This window comes from Penaeus vannamei, chromosome 41 (genome assembly GCF_042767895.1).
Source record: "Penaeus vannamei isolate JL-2024 chromosome 41, ASM4276789v1, whole genome shotgun sequence".
NCBI lineage: Eukaryota > Metazoa > Arthropoda > Malacostraca > Decapoda > Penaeidae > Penaeus > Penaeus vannamei.
In genome coordinates this window covers 19,698,088-19,718,087 of record NC_091589.1, presented here as the reverse complement: position 1 = coordinate 19,718,087, position 20,000 = coordinate 19,698,088, and the positions used below count along the sequence as shown (strand labels likewise).

The 20,000-nt window shown below is 27.0% G+C and overlaps 1 protein-coding gene across 1 annotated transcript; it reads left to right on the top strand.

Annotated features, from left to right (window-relative positions):
• The first annotated feature begins 17,500 nt into the window (after window positions 1-17,500).
• LOC138860527 (uncharacterized) lies at window positions 17,501-19,615 on the top strand. The gene is made up of 4 exons (XM_070118117.1): window positions 17,501-17,624; window positions 17,803-18,002; window positions 18,168-18,492; window positions 18,558-19,615. The coding sequence occupies exons 1-4, from the start codon at window positions 17,501-17,503 to the stop codon at window positions 19,613-19,615; spliced, it is 1,707 nt and encodes a 568-aa protein (XP_069974218.1).
• The last annotated feature ends 385 nt before the right edge of the window (window positions 19,616-20,000 follow it).

Genomic DNA, 20,000 nt, shown 5'->3' with positions numbered 1-20,000 from the left:
TTTTTAATGCATTTTTTATTTTAATTAAAGTAAAAATTAAAGTAATTTTTTTTAAAAATAATCAAAAATTAAATTATAATTAAAAATAATTTAAAGTATTATTTTTTTGCATTATTACCCAGAAAGGGGTTTTTTTAATTTTGTATTTTTTAATTTAAATTTTTTATTATAAAATTTTTTTATTAAAATTATCATTATTATTTTTCATTAAAATCATAAATTTTCATTCCCTTGTTTAATTTTTAAAAATTACCCCAAAAATCATTATAATGTTAAAACTTAAAAATTATTTCAAAAATTTTTTTTTAACCCTTTTTTAAATGTAATAACCAATTTTGGTTTTTTTTGAATTTTTGGGGTTTTTTTTTTTTATTTTTTTCAATAAAAAGGATTTATGATTATTTAACAATGATTATTTTTATTATTTATTTTGTTATTATTATTTTATTGCCCTGAAAATCATTAAAATTTCATTATTGCATTATTGATTATTATGCAAATTATTATTATTTTTATCATTTAAAAATTGTAATTATAAAAATTATTTTTATAAAAAATTATAAATTTAAAATTTATTATTAAAAAATTAAAAATTTTTAAATTTTTATTGTTTTATTTGTTAAAATTGGAAAAAAATTATTCTTTAAATTTTTGCTTAATTATCAAAAAATTAAAAAATTTAATTTTTTATTTCATTATTAAAATTGTCAAACAAAATCATTATTTTAAAAATTTAAAAAATTATTGAAAATCATCATAATTACCCTTTTAAAAATTTTTTAAAAATTTTTTTTGACCTTTTCTAAAAGGCCTAATACGCTAGATTTTGGCCCTTTTTTTTTTGACTTTTGGGATTTTTTATTTTAGCCTTTTTTTCATTATGGAAAGGGCTTTATTAAAATTATCATAAATTTTTATTATTTTTAATTTTATCATTATTTCATTATAGTAATTATCCCCTTAAATTTTCCCCCAAAATTTTTTTATTATAATATTATTATCTTTAAATTTTTATGTCAAATTTTTTCATTATAACTATTTTTATAATGATAATAACAATAATGATAATTTTAGAAATAATAAAACAATAATAAAAATTATTAAAAAAACAAATAATTTTAAAGATTTTTTTATTTATTTCTTTTTTTATTTTAGTATGAAAATTATTAGAATAGGGGTTTAATTATTCATTAAATTCGTAAATTTTCAAAATTATCATTATAAATTTTAATTTTTAAATTAAAGTCTTTTTTATAAATTGTCATTAAAATCAAATTAATTTATTATTATTGTTAATAATTTTTTGGAAATTTCATAAAAACATCATAATTACGAATTAATTTTTAAAAATCATCTAATTATCCCTTTTAAAACCCAAAAAAATTTTTTTTTTTCCTTTTTTCTCAAAAAAGGGGGGATTTTTCCCTTTTTTTTTGACTTTTGGATTTTTTTATTTTAGCCTTTTTTCATTATAAAAGGGCCCTTTTTTAATATAAACATTATTTCATTAAATTTATATTTTTCACCCTTATAGTAAATTTTCGGTTTTAAATTTTCCCCCAATATTTCATTTAATTTTAAAATTATTATTTAATTTTTTGTCTTTTTTCATTATAACTATTTTTTTAATTTATAATAACAAAATTAAATTTTAGAAATAATAAAACAATAATAAAAATTTTAATAACAATAATAAGGGTATTATTATTATTTCTATTGTCATTATTAGATGAAAATTATTGAATACAGTTAATTATTGCTATTATTCAGTAATTATCAAAATTACATTATCATTATTTTAATATCATTCTCATCATATATATCATATTAATTGTAATAATAAAGGTATTATCATGAAAATCATCATAATTACCTGAATTAATTATAACTATTTTTATAATGATAACAGCAATAATGAATTTAGAATTATCATATTTGTCATATTTATCATAATTAATGTCATAATTATCATAATTAATGTCATAATTATTATAATTAATATCATAATTATTATAATTAATATCATAATTATCATAATTAATTTCATGATTATCATAAATAATGTCATTATTATTGTCATTATTAATGGGATTGTCATCAAAATCATCATAATTAGAAGAATCATTGCAAAAATCACCATAAGTAGAAGAATCATTGCAGAAATCATCATAATTATCCCTTAATCTCGAAAAATTGGGTTTGTCGACCATTCTCTCAAAAGGCTATATTTCGGCGTTTTTTCGACTTCTGGGATTTTTATACTTTTAGCCTTTTTTCATTATGGATTGGCTTTATAATGATTATCATCATCATTGTTATCATTAATATCATCATCATTGTTATCATTAATATCATCATTATCATCATCATAGTAATTATCGCCATAATTACCGTTAATATAATCATTCTAATAGTTATTATCTTAATTATTGATGTCAATTACCCACCTATGTGGGTAATTGAGATGGGAGAGTTGATCTTGCAAGGGGCAGCAAGAAGATGGCAATGCCTAATGGCAGCAGCAATCAGAGCTAGCACAGTAGAAGTGAGGAGAAAAATAATAAAAGAAAAGAAGTGCCTGAAACAGAAATACCCCCACTCCTACAGAAGAATTTGCCATGATGCCTACACCAGAGGTAAACTTGCGGCCAAAAAGATTGACAAATTACAACCCTCAGAGAGCAAATTCTACCTACTACAAGAAGGGACTCCACTCATGCAATACATCAATGAGAAAACAAACATGGAAATGACAGAAGAAGAAAGAAAAATGGTCATGAAATGTATGAGAAACATAGGCATAAACTCCCCCCCAGAAGACCTAGAATCCCCCGCAGAAGAACCAAATAATGAAGTAAGAGAACCAGAACAAAGAAATGAAAGTGGCCAAAACCAGACAGAAATAGAACAAATACAGGAGGAAGAACAAATACAAGGAGCAATCCTCCCACCTCCACCCTCCAGCAATGATACAGAGGAAATACCTCAGGCAGAAAATGATGCCTCGGAGGAAAGAGTCACTCAGATTGACCTACCTCCAGGAGGATAAGACAACACACAGGTCTCTCTCCCCATAAACAACTCCATAAGGAGCCCTGGAACCCTGGAATTATTCCTTCCAACCCCTTCTTCCCCTCCCTGCTTCTCAGGACTAAAAGAAAGGGAATAAGCCTGCCAGAAGCTCCTTGAAAAAGTAGTAGGAGCAATAGGCCAGTTGGAAAATGTGATCTCCAATCTGAATGATAAAATCACGGCCATAGATCTGTCCTCAAACATTCAGAGAGACACGGAATAAAAGGACCAGGAGAACCAAGAAGTGGAACAAAATAAAGATAAGGAAGAAACAATACTAAAGAAAAAGAAAGACCCAGAGACATGGATGGCCTACAAAAGATATGCTAAGAGAAAGACAGAAGACAGGAGATATAAAAACCAGCCAAAAAACGGAAAGAAACCGAGGAAAACACAAAATACAATACCACAAAATACCAAGGGGAACAAAACAGGTGGAAAGAGTGCCCAAAACAATACAGGGCAAGGACAACATCCTCCCACCCGAGGACACCCACAGATGAGAGCACCCCACCTAACCTCTTACCCCAGAGGACACAGAAATCCCAGACCCCAATACCAGAAAAAATGGCAACCCCACAAACAGAACCACCCACAGAACAGGAGGGAAATGCCACAAGAACAAACAAGCAGACAGAACAGGGACTTCTCCTATCACAGAAATCACCCGAACCAGTATTACCAGGGTCAAAACCCACACTGGATGAGCCACCCACAGCCATGGAAGCCACCTCAAAGACAGGGAAGATATCCCCAAAGAGGAAATTACCACTGGGCCCAAGGGCAAGCAGGAGGGTACGGCAGATGGGGTTGGAATTAATAGTGACAGAAGTGCCTCTGACCAGAACCCAGCTCTCTGTACTAAGCAAAGGAAGATCTTTTGTTCCTGGGCCTCCCCCCAAAAAAGCCCTGTTGGAGAACCTAGGAAGCTCTATGAATAGATTAAAAGAGCAAATAAACAAAAGATTTGCAGACTCCCTCTTACCAGGCCTTGAAAATGAAGAACTAGGCACACACAAAAAGAGGAGAATCATGCCACAGCAACTTCCAATGAAACAGAGGATGAGCATTCCTACAAAGAAAGTCCCAGGTTTAGAAACAATGGTACATTGTGAAACCATGGATGTAGGAGAAAGAATCTTAGAAAAGTGTCCCTCAAATATGAGCAAACTAGAAAGAGAGACCTTGAAAGATCTAGCTCAAAACCCAGACTTGGTCATTAAAAAAGCAGACAAAGATGGAGCATTAGTGGTTCTGTAGAGAGAAAGTTACATAAAAATGGGTGAAGCCCATTTGAAAGATACCGAAACATATATCCCCTTAAGCAACCCTGATAAAGCACTAGAAACTGTAAAGAGACAGAGCAAGATCTTAGTAAACCGTTTCTTCAATTTAGATTACTCAGAAAAAGGAGGAGGAAACAGAAGAAGTTTCCTAGCAGGACAAAGGGATGCATTACTAGAACATAATCAATTATCCCGCACTGGTATGTCCTACCAAAAACCCATTAGTAAAAAGACCCTGATACAGGCCTATGGTCAGGTAGACCAGAACTGAGTGGATGTAATGCCCCCACCAGACCAGTAATAATAATAATAACGACAATAATAACAGAAATAATAATAAAGGTAATTATAACACGGTTATTATTGTTATTATAATCATTATTACAATGATGAAAATGACATTAATAATTAAGATGATTATTATAATATGTATATTAAGGGTAATTAGGGCGATAAAGACAGTAATGATAATAATGATGATGATAATGACAATAATGATGATAGTTATCATTATAAAGCCCATCTATAATGAGAAAAAGGCTAAAAGTAGAAAAATCCCAAAAGTCGAAAAACGGGCGAAATCTAGCGAAATACAGCCTTCTGAGAGATGGGTCGAACCCCCCCCCCCCTTTTTTTTTAGTTTAAATGATGAGTATGATGATTTTAGCAATAATTCTGGTAATTAGGATGATTTTGATGATAAACCCATCAGTAATGACAATAATGATATCAATGATAATTATGAGAGTAATTTGGACAATAATTATGATAATAATTATATAATGATAATTATAATGATGATTTGCGTACTAATTGCAATAATAACAATAATCAACAATATTCTCATGATTTTCCTACTAATAACACTAATAATAACGACAATGATAACAGAAATAATTATAAAAGTAATTATACCGCGGCTATTATTGTTATTATTATCATTATTATTGTTGTTATTATTTCTAGAATTATCATTATTGTCATTATCATTATCAAAATCTTTACAATGATAAAAATGACATTAATAATTAAGATAATGATTATTATAATGACTATATTAATGGAAATTAAGGCAATAATGATAGCACTGATAATAATGATGATAATGACAATAATGATGATAATCATTATAAAGCCCATCTATAATGAGAAAAAGACTAAAAGTAGAAAAATCCAAAAAGTAGAAAAACCGATTTGCGTAATAATTGCAATAATAGCAATAATCATCAATATTCTAATGATTTCCTACTAAAAACACTAATAATAACGACAATGACAACAGAAATCATTATAATGATGAAAATGACATTAATAATTAAGATAATTATTATAATGAGTATATTAAGGGTAATTAGGGCGATAATGACAGTAATGATAATAATGATGATGATGAGAATAATGATAATTATCATTATAAAGCCCATCTATAATGAGAAAAAGGCTAAAAGGAGAAAAATCCCAAAAGTCGAAAAACCGGCGTAATACAGCGAAATACAGCCTTGTGAGATATGAGTCGAAAACCCCCCTTTTTCCAGTTTAAATGATGATTATGATGATTTTAGCAATAATTCTGCTGATTACGATGATTTTCATGATAACCCCATCAATAATGAAAATAATGATAACAATGATAGTTATGAGAGTAATTAGGACAATGATTATGATAATAATTATACAGTGATAATTATAATGACGATTTACGTAATAATTGCAATAATAGCAATAATCAACAATATTTTAATGATTTTCCTACTAATATCACTAATAATAACGACAATGATAACAAAATTAATAATAAAAGTAATTATACTACGGCTATTATTGTTATTATAATCCATATTATTGTTGTTATTTCTATAATTATCATTATTGTCATTATCTTTATTAAAATCATTATAATGATGAAAATGACATTAATAATTAAGATAATGATTATTATAATGACTATATTAAGGGTAATTAGGGCGATAATGACAGTAATGATAATAATGATGATGATAATGACAATAATGATGATAATTATCATTATAAAGCCCATCTATAATGAGAAAAAGGCTAAAAGGAGAAAAATCCAAAAAGTCGAAAAACCGGCGAAATCTAGCAAAATACAGCCTTCTGAGAGATGACTCGAAAACCCCCCTTTTTCCAGTTTAAATGATGATAATGATGATTTTACCATTAATTCTGCTAATTGGGATGATTTTGATGATAACCCCATCAATAATGACAATAATGACGATAATAAGGGTAATTATGAGAGTAATTAGGACTAATTATGAAAATAATTATACAATGATAATTAAAATGATGATTTGCGTAATAATTGCAATAATAACAATAATAAACAATATACTAATGATTTTCCTACTAATAACACTAATAATAACGACAATGATAACAGAAATAATAATAAAAGTAATTATAACACGTCTATTATTCGTATTTTAATAATCATTATTGTTGTTGTTATTTCTAGAATTTTCATTATTGCCATTATCATTATTAAAATCATTATAATGATGAAAATGACATTAATAATTAAGATAATGATTATTATAATGACTATATTAAGGGTAATTAGGGCGATAATGACAGTAATGATACTAATGATGATGATAACGACAATAATGATGATAATTATCATTATAAAGCCCATCTATAATGAGAAAAAGGCTTAAATTAGAAAAATCCCAAAACTCGAAAAACCCGCGGAATACAGCGAAATACAGCTTTCTGAGAGATGATTCGAAACCCCCCCTTTTCTAGTTTAAATGATGATTATGATGATTTTAGCAATAATTCTGCTAATTAGGATGATTTTGATGATAACCCCATCAATGATGACGATAATAATGATAATTATGATAATTATGAGAGTAATTAGAACAATAATTATGAGAGTAATTAGAACAATAATTATGATAATAATTATACAATGATAATTTTAATGATTTGCATAATAATTGCAATAATAGCAATAATCAACAATATTCTAATGATTTTCCTACTAATAACACTAATAATAACGACAATGATAACAGAAACAATAATAAAAGTAATTATAACACGGCTATTATTGTTATTATAATCATTATTATTATTGTTATTATTTCTAGAATTATCATTATTGTCATTATCATTATTAGAATAATTCTAATGATGAAAATGACATATATAATATATTATAATGAAAATATTAAGGGTAATTAGTGCGATAATGACAGTAATCATAATAATGATAATGGTAATGACAATAATAAGGATAATTATCATTGTAAAGCCTATGTATGGTGAGAAAAAGGCTAAAAGTGGAAAAATCCCAAAAGTCGAAAAACCATCGAAATCTAGCGAAATACAACCTATTGAGAGATGAGTTGAAAACACCCCTTTCTCCACTTTAAATGATAATTATGATGATTTTAGCAATAATTCTGCTAATTAGGAGGATTTTGATGATAACCCCATGAATAATGACAATAATGACGATAATAATGATAATTATGAGAGTAATTAGGACAATAATTATGTTAATAATTATACAAAGATAATGATGATTTGCGTAATAATTGCAATAATAGCAATAATCAACAATATTCTCTTGATTTTCCAACTAATAACACTAATAATAACGACAATGATAACAGAAATAATAATAAAAGTAATTATAACACGGTTATTATTGTTATTATAATTATCATTATTGTCATTATCATTATTAAAATCATTAGAATGATGAAAATGGCATTAACAATTAGGATAATGATTATTATAATGACTATATTAAGGGTAATTATGGCGATAAGGACAGTAATGATAATAATGATGATGATAATGACAATAATGATGATTATCATTATAAAGCCCATCTATAATGAGAAAAAGGCTAAAAGTAGAAAAATCCCAAAAGTCGAAAAACAGGCGAAATCTAGCGAAATAAAACCTTTTCAGAGATGAGTCGAAAACCCCCCTTTTTCCAGTTTAAAAGATGATTATGATGATTTTAGCAATAATTCTGGTAATTAGGATGATTTTGATGATCACCCCATCAATAATGACGATAATAATTATATTGTAATAATAATTATGAGAGTAATTAGGACAATAATTATGATAATAATTATGATGATTTGCGTAATAATTGCAATAATAGCAATAATCAACAATATTCTAATGATTTTCCTACTAACAACACTAATAATAACGACAATGGTAACAAATAATAATAAAAGTAATTATAACACGGCTATTATAATCATTATTATTATTGTTATCATTTCTAGAATTATCATTATTGTCGTCATCAATATTGAAATCATTATAATGATGAAAATGACATTAATAATTAAGAAAATGATTATTATAATGAGTATATTAAGGGTAATTAGGGCGATAAAGACAGTAATGATAATAATGATGATGAGAATGACAATAATGATAATTATCATTATAAAGCCCATCTATAATGAGAAAAAGGATAAAAGTAGAAAAATCCCAAAAGAGGAAAAACAAGCGAAATCGAGCGAAATACAGCCTTCTGAGAGATGAGTGGAAAACCCCCCTTTTTCCAATTTAAATGATGATTATGATGATTTTAACAATAATTTTGATGATACCCCACATATAAGGCCGATAATAATGATAGTTATGAGAGTAATTAGGACAATGATTATGATAATAATTATACAATGATAATTATAATGATGATTTGCGTAATAACTGCAATAATAAAAATAATCAACAATATTGTAATGATTATCCTACTAATGAGACTAATAATAACGACAATGATAACAGAAATAATAATAAAAGTAATTATAACACGGGTATTATTGTTATTATAATCATTATCATCGTTGTTATTATTTCTAGAATTATCATTATTGTCATTATCATTATTAAAATCCTTATAATGATGAAAATGACATTAATAATTAAGATAAAGATTATTATAATGACTATATTAAGGGCAATTAGGGCGATAATGACAGTAATGATAATAATGATGATGATAATGACAATAATGATAATTATCATTAAATAGACAGTAATGTAATTAGGGCAATAATGGCTAATTATAATAATGATGATAATAATGACAATAATGATAATTATCATTATAAAGCCCATCTATAAGGAGAAAAGGCTAAAAGTCGAAAAATCGGCGAAATCTAGAGAAATACAGCTTTTTGAGATATGAGTCGAAAACCTACCTTTTCCAGTTATATGATGATTATGATGATTTTAGCAATAATTCTGCTAATTAGGAGGATTTTGATGATAACCCCATCAATAATGACAATAATGACGATAATAATGATAATTATGAGAGTAATTAGGACAATAATTATGTTAATAATTATACAATGATAATTATAATGATGATTTGCGTAATAATTCCAATAATAACAATAATCAACAATATTCTAATGATTTTCCTACTAATAACAGTAATAAGAACGACAATGATAACAGAAATAATAATAAAAGTAATTATAACACGTCTATTATTCTTATTTTAATAATTATTATTGTTGTTATTATTTCTAGAATTATCATTATTGCCATTATCATTATTAAAATCATTATAATGATGAAAATGACATTAATAATTAAGATAATGATTATTATAATGACTATATTAAGGGTAATTAGGGCGATAATGACAGTAATGATAATAATGATGGTGATAACGACAATAATGATGATAATTGTCATTATAAAGCCCATCTATAATGAGAAAAAGGCTTAGATTAGAAAAATTCCAAAAGTCGAAAAACCCGCGAAATACAGCGAAATACAGCCTTCTGAGAGATGAGTCGAAAACCTCCTTTTTCCAGTTTAAATGATGATTATGATGATTTTAGCAATAATTCTGCTAATTAGGATGATTTGGATGATAACCCCATCAATAATGACGATAATAATGATAATCATGATATTTATGAGAGTGATTAGAATAATAATTATGATAATAATTATACAATGATAATTATAATGATGATTTGCGTAATAATTGCAATAATAGCAATAATTAACAATATTCTAATGATTCTCCTACTAATAACACTAATAATAACGACAATGATAACAGAAACAATAATAAAAGTAATTATAGCACGGCTATTATTGTTATTATAATCATTATTGTTATTGTTATTATTTCTAGAAATATCATTATTGTCATTATCATTATTAAAATAATTCTAATGATGAAAATGACATTAATAATTAAGATAATTATTATTGTAATGAAAATATTAAGGGTAATTAGGGCGATAATGACTAATGATAATAATGATGATGATAATGACAATAATAATGATAATTATCATTGTAAAGCCTATCTATAGTGAGAAAAAGGCTAAAATTAGAAAAATCCCAAAAGTCGAAAAACCGGCGAAATCTAGCGAAATACAGCCTATTGAGAGATGAGTTGAAAACACCCCTTTCTCCACTTTAAATGATAATTATCATGATCTTAGCAATAATTCTGCTAATTATGATTATTTTGATGATAACCCCATCAATAATGACATTAATGACGATAATAATGATAATTATGAGAGTAATTAGGACAGTAATTATAATAATAATTATACAAGGATAATTATAATGATTTGCGTATTAATTGCAAAAATAGCAATAATCAACAATATTCTCATGATTTTCCTACTAATAACACTAATAATAACGACAATGATAACAGAAATAATAATAAAAGTAATTATAACGCGGCTATTATTGTTATTATAATCATTATTATTATTGTTATTATTTCTAGAATTATCATTATTGTCATTATTATTATTAAAATCATTATAATGATGAAAATGACATTAACAATTAAGATAATGATTATTCTAATGAGTATATTAAGGGTAATTAGGGCGACAATGACAGTAATGATAATAATGATGATGATAATGACAATAATGATGATAATTATCATTATACAGCCCATCGATAATGAGAAAAAGCATAAAAGTAGAAAAATCACAAAAGTCGAAAAACCGGTTAAATGTAGGGAAATACAGCCTTCTGAGAGATGACTCGAAGCCCCCCTTTTTCCAGTTTAAATCATGATTATGATGATTTTAACAATAATTCTGGTAATTAGGATGATTTTGATGATAACCCCATCAATGATAACGATAATAATGACAATTATGAAAGTAATTAGGACAAAAGTTATAATAATAATCATACAATGATAATTATAATGATCATTTGCGTAATAATTACAATAATATCAGTATTCAACAATATTCTAATGATTTTCCTACTAATAACGGCAATGATAACAGAAGTAATATTATTTCGAGAATTATCATTATTGTCATTATCATTATCATAATCATTATAAAGATGAAAATGACATTAATAATTAAGATAATTATTATTATAATGACTATATTAAGGGTAATTAGGGCGATAATGACAGTAATGATAATAATTATGATGATAATGACAATAATGATGATGATTATCGTTATAAAGCCCATCTATAATGAGAAAAAGGCTAAAAGTAGAAAAATCCCAAAAGTCGAACCGGCGAAATCTAGCAAAATACAGCCTTTTGAGAGATGACTCGAAAACCCCCCCTTTTCCAGTTTAAATGATGATTATGATGATTTTAGCAATAATTCTGCTAATTAGGATGATTTTGATAACCCCATCGATAATGACAATAATAATAATAATGATAATTATGAGAGTAAGTAGGATAATAATTATGATTTTAATTAGTACAATAATTATGATAGTAATTATACAATGATTTTTATAATAATGATTTGCGTGATAATTGCAATAAGAGCAATAATCAACAATATTCTCATTATTTTCCTACTAATAACAAGAATAATAACGACAATGATAACATATTTAATAATAAAGTAATTATAACACGGCTATTATTATTATTATTATCATTATTATTGTTGTTATCATTTCTTGAATTATCATTATTGTCATTACCATTATTAAAATCATTATAATGATGAAAATGACATTAATAATTAAAATAATGATTATTATAATGACTATATTAAGGGTAACTAGAGCGATAATGACAGTAATGATAATAATGGTGATAATGACAATCATGATGATAATTATCATTATAAAGCCCATCTATATTAGAAAAGTAGAAAAATCCCAAAAGTCGTAAAACCGGCGAAATCTAGCCAAATACAGCCTTATGAGAGATGAGTGGAAAACCCCCCTTTTTCCAGTTTGAATGATGATTATGATGATTTTAGCAATAATTCTGCTAATTTGGATGATTTTGATGATAACCCCATCAATAGTGACAATAATGACGATAATAATGATAATTTTGAGAGTAATTAGGACAAAATTATGATAAAAATTATACATTGATAATTATAATGATGATTTTCGTAATAATTGCAATAATAAAAATAATCAACAATATTCTAATGATTTTCCTACTAATAACAGTAATAGAACGACAATGATAACAAAATAAAAATAAAAGTAATTATAACACGGCTACTATTTTTATTATAATCATTATTATTGTTATTATTTTTTTAGAATTATCATTATTATCATTATCATGATTAAAATAAATTTTAATGATGAAAATGACATTAATAATTAAGATAATGAGTAATATAATGACTATATTAAGGGTAATTAGGGCGATAATGACAGTAATCAATAATGATGATGTTAATGAAAAATAATTAATTTATTATAAACCCCATATATAATGCGAAATAGACTAAAAGTTGAAAAATCCGAAAAGTCGAAAAACTGGCGATGTGAGAGATGAGCCGAAAACCCCCCTTTTTCCAGTTTAAATGATGATTATGATGATTTTAGCAATAATTCTGCTAATTAGGATGATTTTGATGATAACCCAATCAATAATGACGATAATAATGATAGTTATGAGAGTAATTAGGACAATAATTATGATAATAATTATACAATGATAATTATAATGATGATTTGCGTAATAATTGCAATAATAGCAATAATCAACAATATTCTAATGATTTTCCTACTAATAACACTAATAATAACGACAATGATAACAGAAATAATAATAAAAGTAATTATAATACTGCTATTATATTGATTATAATCATTATTATCGTTGTTATTATATCTAGAATTATCCTTGCTGTCATTATCATTATTAAAATCATTATAAGGATGAAAATGACATTAATAATTAAGATATGATTATTATAATGATATATTAAGGGTAATTAGGGCGATAATGACAGTAATGATATTAATGATGATGATAATGATGATAATTATCATTATAAAGCCCATCGATAATGAGAAAAAGGCTAGAGTAGAAAAATCCCAAAAGTCTTAAAACCGCAAATCTGCGAAATAAGTTTTGAGAGATGAGTCGAAAACCCCCCTTTTTCCAGTTTAAATGATCATGATGATTTTAGCAATAATTCTGCTAATTAGGATAAATTTTTATGATAACCCCTCTAATGACAATAATGACGATAATAATGATAATTATGAGAGTAATTAGGACAATAATTATGATAATAATCATACAATGATAATTATGATGAATATATGCGTAATAATTGCATAATAGCAATAATCAACAATATTCTATGATTTTCCTACTAATAACACTAATAATAACGAAAATGATAACAGAAATAATAAAAGTAATTACAACACGGCTATTATTGTTACATTATTATCGTTGTTATTATTTCTAGAATAATCATTATTGTCATTATCATTATTAAAATCATTATAATGATGAAAATGACATTAACAATTAAGAAAATTTTTATTATAATGACTATTTAAGGGTAATTAGGGCGATAATGACAGTAATGATAATAATGATGATGATTTTTTTGCGTTTTTTTTTTACTTCTGGGATTTTATTACTTTTGGCCTTTATTTCATTATAAATGGACCGAAATAATTATTATCATCAAAATTTTTATCTTAAAAAGTCATTATTTTTATGTTATTATCAAAATTTTAGTCATTTTTATGATTATCATCATTATTGAGTTAGATTGATTATTAGCTAATTATTAAATTTTCTATTGTGATTATTAGTATGAAAATTATTGGTAAAAGATTAATTATTGCTATTATTGCAGTAATTATCAAAATTATCTTTATAATTATGATTTTACAATCATTATATCATTGTCATTATTATCATTTTTGTCAATAATAAAGGAATTATCATGAAAATCATCCTAATTACCTGAATTCATGTTAAAATACGCATAAATACCATTTAAAAGCGAAAAAGGCTTTTTTTTCCGACGATTCTCTCAGCAGGCTGTAATACGCTAGATTTTGCCGTTTTTTTGAATTATGGAATTTTTTTACTTTGTGCCTTTATTTCATTATAAATCGACTGAATAATAATTATTATCATTATTATCATTACTGTCATTATTTTAATGATTATTATCATAAGAGTCATTATCATCATGATTATCACCATTTTTATCATCATTATTGTAGTTATAATTATTATGCTAATTATTATTGCTATTTTCATCATTATAACTGTTTTTATAACAAATTATTGGAATAGAGTTAATTATTGCTATTAATTATCAAAATTATCTATAAAGATTTTATCATTATCATTATTATTGTCATTATTATTGTCTTTATCATCCTAATTATCATCATTATTGTCAATAATAAAGGATTATAATGAAAATCAAAATAATTGGGATTTTATTATTTTTGGCCTTTATTTCATTATAAATTAACTGAATAATAATTATTATCATTACTGTCATTATTTTAATGATTATTATCATTATAGTCATTATAATCATCATTATCATAATTATCCCTTAAACTCGAAAAAGGGGGTTTGTCGACCATTCTCTCAAAAGGCTAGATTTCAAAATATCGCTAGATTTCGGCGTTTTTTTTTTCGACTTTAGGGATTTTTATACTTTAAGCCTTTTTTCATTATGGATGGGCTTAATAAAGATTATTATCATCATTATTATCATTAATGTCATCATTATCATCATTATAGTAATTATCGCCATAATTACCCTTAATATAATCATTATAACAGTTATTATCTTAATTATTGATGTCAAAAACCCTCATTATAATATTTTTATAATGATAATAATTATAATTTTAGAAATAATAACAAAATAATAACAATTATAATAAAAATAGCGATATTATGATTATTTCAATGATTATTTTTATTATCATTATCGTTATTTATTGTTATTGTCTGAAAATTATTGCCATTATTGCATAATTAATCAAATTAACATTAAATTATCATTATTTAAATTATCTTAACTAATGCAAAATTTTCATTTAATGCATAATTTATAATAATGTCATAATTATTAATTAATTCATTTTAAATTTCATAATTAATTTTCATAAAAAATCATAATTAAGCAATTATTGAACATTTAAATTTTCCTTTAAACCGGGTTTTTTCTACTTTGGATTTTATACTTTAGCCTTTTTCATTATGGAGGCTTTACAATGATTATCATCATCATTATTAATCATTAATGTCATATTATCATCATATAGTAATTATGATAATTACCCTTTATAATAGTTATTTTCTTAATTTTTGATGTCATTTCCTCATTATAACTATTTTTATAATGATAACAATTATGATAATTTTAGAAATAATATCAACAATAATAACAATTATAATAACAATAATAGCGATATTATGGTTATTTCAATGATTATTTTTATTATCGTTATTATTATTATTATTGTCATGAAAGTCATTAGAATATTGTCGATTATTGCTATTATTGCATTATTACGCAAATTATCATTAAATTATCATTATATTATAATTATCTTAATTAATTCATAATTATCATAATGTCATAATAAACATAATAATGTCATAATTATCATAAATTATTGTCATAAGTATCTTAATTAATGTCATAATTATCATAATTAATTGCATTATTATTGTCATTATTAATGGGATTATCATCAAAATCATCATAATTAGCAGAATCATTGCAAAAATCATCATAATTATCCCTTAAACTCGAAAAAGAGGGTTTGTCGACCATTCTCTCAAAAGACTATATATATATATCACTAGATTTCAGCGTTTTTTTTTCGACTTATGGGATTTATATACTTTTAGCCTTCTTTCATTATGGATTGGGTTTATAATGGTTTTTATCATCATTATTATAATTAATGTCATCATTATCATCATTATAGTAATTATCGCCATAATTACCCTTAATATATTCATTATAATACTTATCCTAATCATTGATGTCATTTCCCTCACCATAACTTTTTATAAGAATAACAATAATGATAATTTTGAAAATAATAACAACAATAATAGCAATTCTACTAAAAATAATAGCATTATTATTATTATTATTTCATTGATATTTTTTATTATCATTATCGTTATTATCATTGTTATTGTCATGAAAATTATTAGAATATTGTCGATTATTTCTATTATTGCATTAATTAAGTAAATTATCATTATATTATAATTATATTATAATTATCTTTAAATTTAATTTTCATAATTATCATAATTAATGTCATATTTTTCATAATTAATGTCATAATTATAAATTAATTCATAATTATATAATAATATCATAATTATCATAATTAATTTCATGATTATCATAAATAATGTCATTATATTGTCATTATAAAGGGATTGTCATCAAAATCATCATAATTAGAAGAAAACATTGCAAAAAAACACATAATTTGAAGAATCATTGCAGAAATCATCATAATTATCCCTTAATCTGAAAAATTGGGTTTGTTTGACCATTCTCTCAAAAGGCTATAATTTTTCGGCGTTTTTTCGACTTCTGGGATTTTTATACTTTTAGCCTTTTTTCATTATGGATGGCTTTATAATTATTATCATCATCATTGTTATCATTAATATCCTCATCATTGTTATCATTTAATATCAAACAAAAAATTATCAAACATCAAAAGTAATTATCGCCATAATTACCGTTAATATAATCATTAAAAAATTATTATCTTAATTATTGATGTCAATTACCCACCTTGTGGGTAATTGAGATGGGAGAGTTGATCTTGCAAGGGGCAGCAAGAAGATGGCAAGGGGCCCAATGGCAGCAGCAATCAGAGCTAGCACAGTAGAAGTGAGGAGAAAAATAATAAAAGAAAAGAAGTGCCTGAAACAGAAATACCCCCACTCCTACAGAAGAATTTGCCCTGATGCCTACACCAGAGGTAAACTTGCGGCCAAAAAGATTGACAAATTACAACCCCAGAGAGCAAATTCTACCTACTACAAGAAGGGACTCCACTCATGCAATAATCAATGAGAAAACAAACATGAAAAAAGACAAAGAAGAAAGAAAAATGGTCATAAAAAGTATGAGAAACATAGGCATAAACTCCCCCCCAGAAGACCTAGAATCCCCCGCAGAAGAACCAAATAATGAAGTAAGAGAACCAGAACAAAGAAATGAAAGTGGCCAAAACCAGACAGAAATAGAACAAATACAGGAGGAAGAACAAATACAAGGAGCAATCCTCCCACCTCCACCCTCCAGCAATGATACAGAGGAAATACCTCAGGCAGAAAATGATGCCTCGGAGGAAAGAGTCACTCAGATTGACCTACCTCCAGGAGGATAAGACAACACACAGGTCTCTCTCCCCATAAACAACTCCATAAGGAGCCCTGGAACCCTGGAATTATTCCTTCCAACCCCTTCTTCCCCTCCCTGCTTCTCAGGACTAAAAGAAAGGGAATAAGCCTGCCAGAAGCTCCTTGAAAAAGTAGTAGGAGCAATAGGCCAGTTGGAAAATGTGATCTCCAATCTGAATGATAAAATCACGGCCATAGATCTGTCCTCAAACATTCAGAGAGACACGGAAGAAAAGGACCAGGAGAACCAAGAAGTGGAACAAAATAAAGATAAGGAAGAAACAATACTAAAGAAAAAGAAAGACCCAGAGACATGGATGGCCTACAAAAGATATGCTAAGAGAAAGACAGAAGACAGGAGATATAAAAACCAGCCAAAAAACGGAAAGAAACCGAGGAAAACACAAAATACAATACCACAAAATACCAAGGGGAACAAAACAGGTGGAAAGAGTGCCCAAAACAATACAGGGCAAGGACAACATCCTCCCACCCGAGGACACCCACAGATGAGAGCACCCCACCTAACCTCTTACCCCAGAGGACACAGAAATCCCAGACCCCAATACCAGAAAAAATGGCAACCCCACAAACAGAACCACCCACAGAACAGGAGGGAAATGCCACAAGAACAAACAAGCAGACAGAACAGGGACTTCTCCTATCACAGAAATCACCCGAACCAGTATTACCAGGGTCAAAACCCACACTGGATGAGCCACCCACAGCCATGGAAGCCACCTCAAAGACAGGGAAGATATCCCCAAAGAGGAAATTACCACTGGGCCCAAGGGCAAGCAGGAGGGTACGGCAGATGGGGTTGGAATTAATAGTGACAGAAGTGCCTCTGACCAGAACCCAGCTCTCTGTACTAAGCAAAGGAAGATCTTTTGTTCCTGGGCCTCCCCCCAAAAAAGCCCTGTTGGAGAACCTAGGAAGCTCTATGAATAGATTAAAAGAGCAAATAAACAAAAGATTTGCAGACTCCCTCTTACCAGGCCTTGAAAATGAAGAACTAGGCACACACAAAAAGAGGAGAATCATGCCACAGCAACTTCCAATGAAACAGAGGATGAGCATTCCTACAAAGAAAGTCCCAGGTTTAGAAACAATGGTACATTGTGAAACCATGGATGTAGGAGAAAGAATCTTAGAAAAGTGTCCCTCAAATATGAGCAAACTAGAAAGAGAGACCTTGAAAGATCTAGCTCAAAACCCAGACTTGGTCATTAAAAAAGCAGACAAAGATGGAGCATTAGTGGTTCTGAAGAGAGAAAGTTACATAAAAATGGGTGAAGCCCATTTGAAAGATACCGAAACATATATCCCCTTAAGCAACCCTGATAAAGCACTAGAAACTGTAAAGAGACAGAGCAAGATCTTAGTAAACCGTTTCTTCAATTTAGATAACTCAGAAAAAGGAGGAGGAAACAGAAGAAGTTTCCTAGCAGGACAAAGGGATGCATTACTAGAACATAATCAATTATCCCGCACTGGTATGTCCTACCAAAAACCCATTAGTAAAAAGACCCTGATACAGGCCTATGGTCAGGTAGACCAGTACTAAGTGGATGTAATGCCCCCACCAGACCAGTAATAATAATAATAACGACAATAATAACAGAAATAATAATAAAGGTAATTATAACACGGTTATTATTGTTATTATAATCATTATTACAATGATGAAAATGACATTAATAATTAAGATGATTATTATAATATGTATATTAAGGGTAATTAGGGCGATAAAGACAGTAATGATAATAATGATGATGATAATGACAATAATGATGATAGTTATCATTATAAAGCCCATCTATAATGAGAAAAAGGCTAAAAGTAGAAAAATCCCAAAAGTCGAAAAACGGGCGAAATCTAGCGAAATACAGCCTTCTGAGAGATGGGTCGAACCCCCCCCCCCCTTTTTTTTAGTTTAAATGATGAGTATG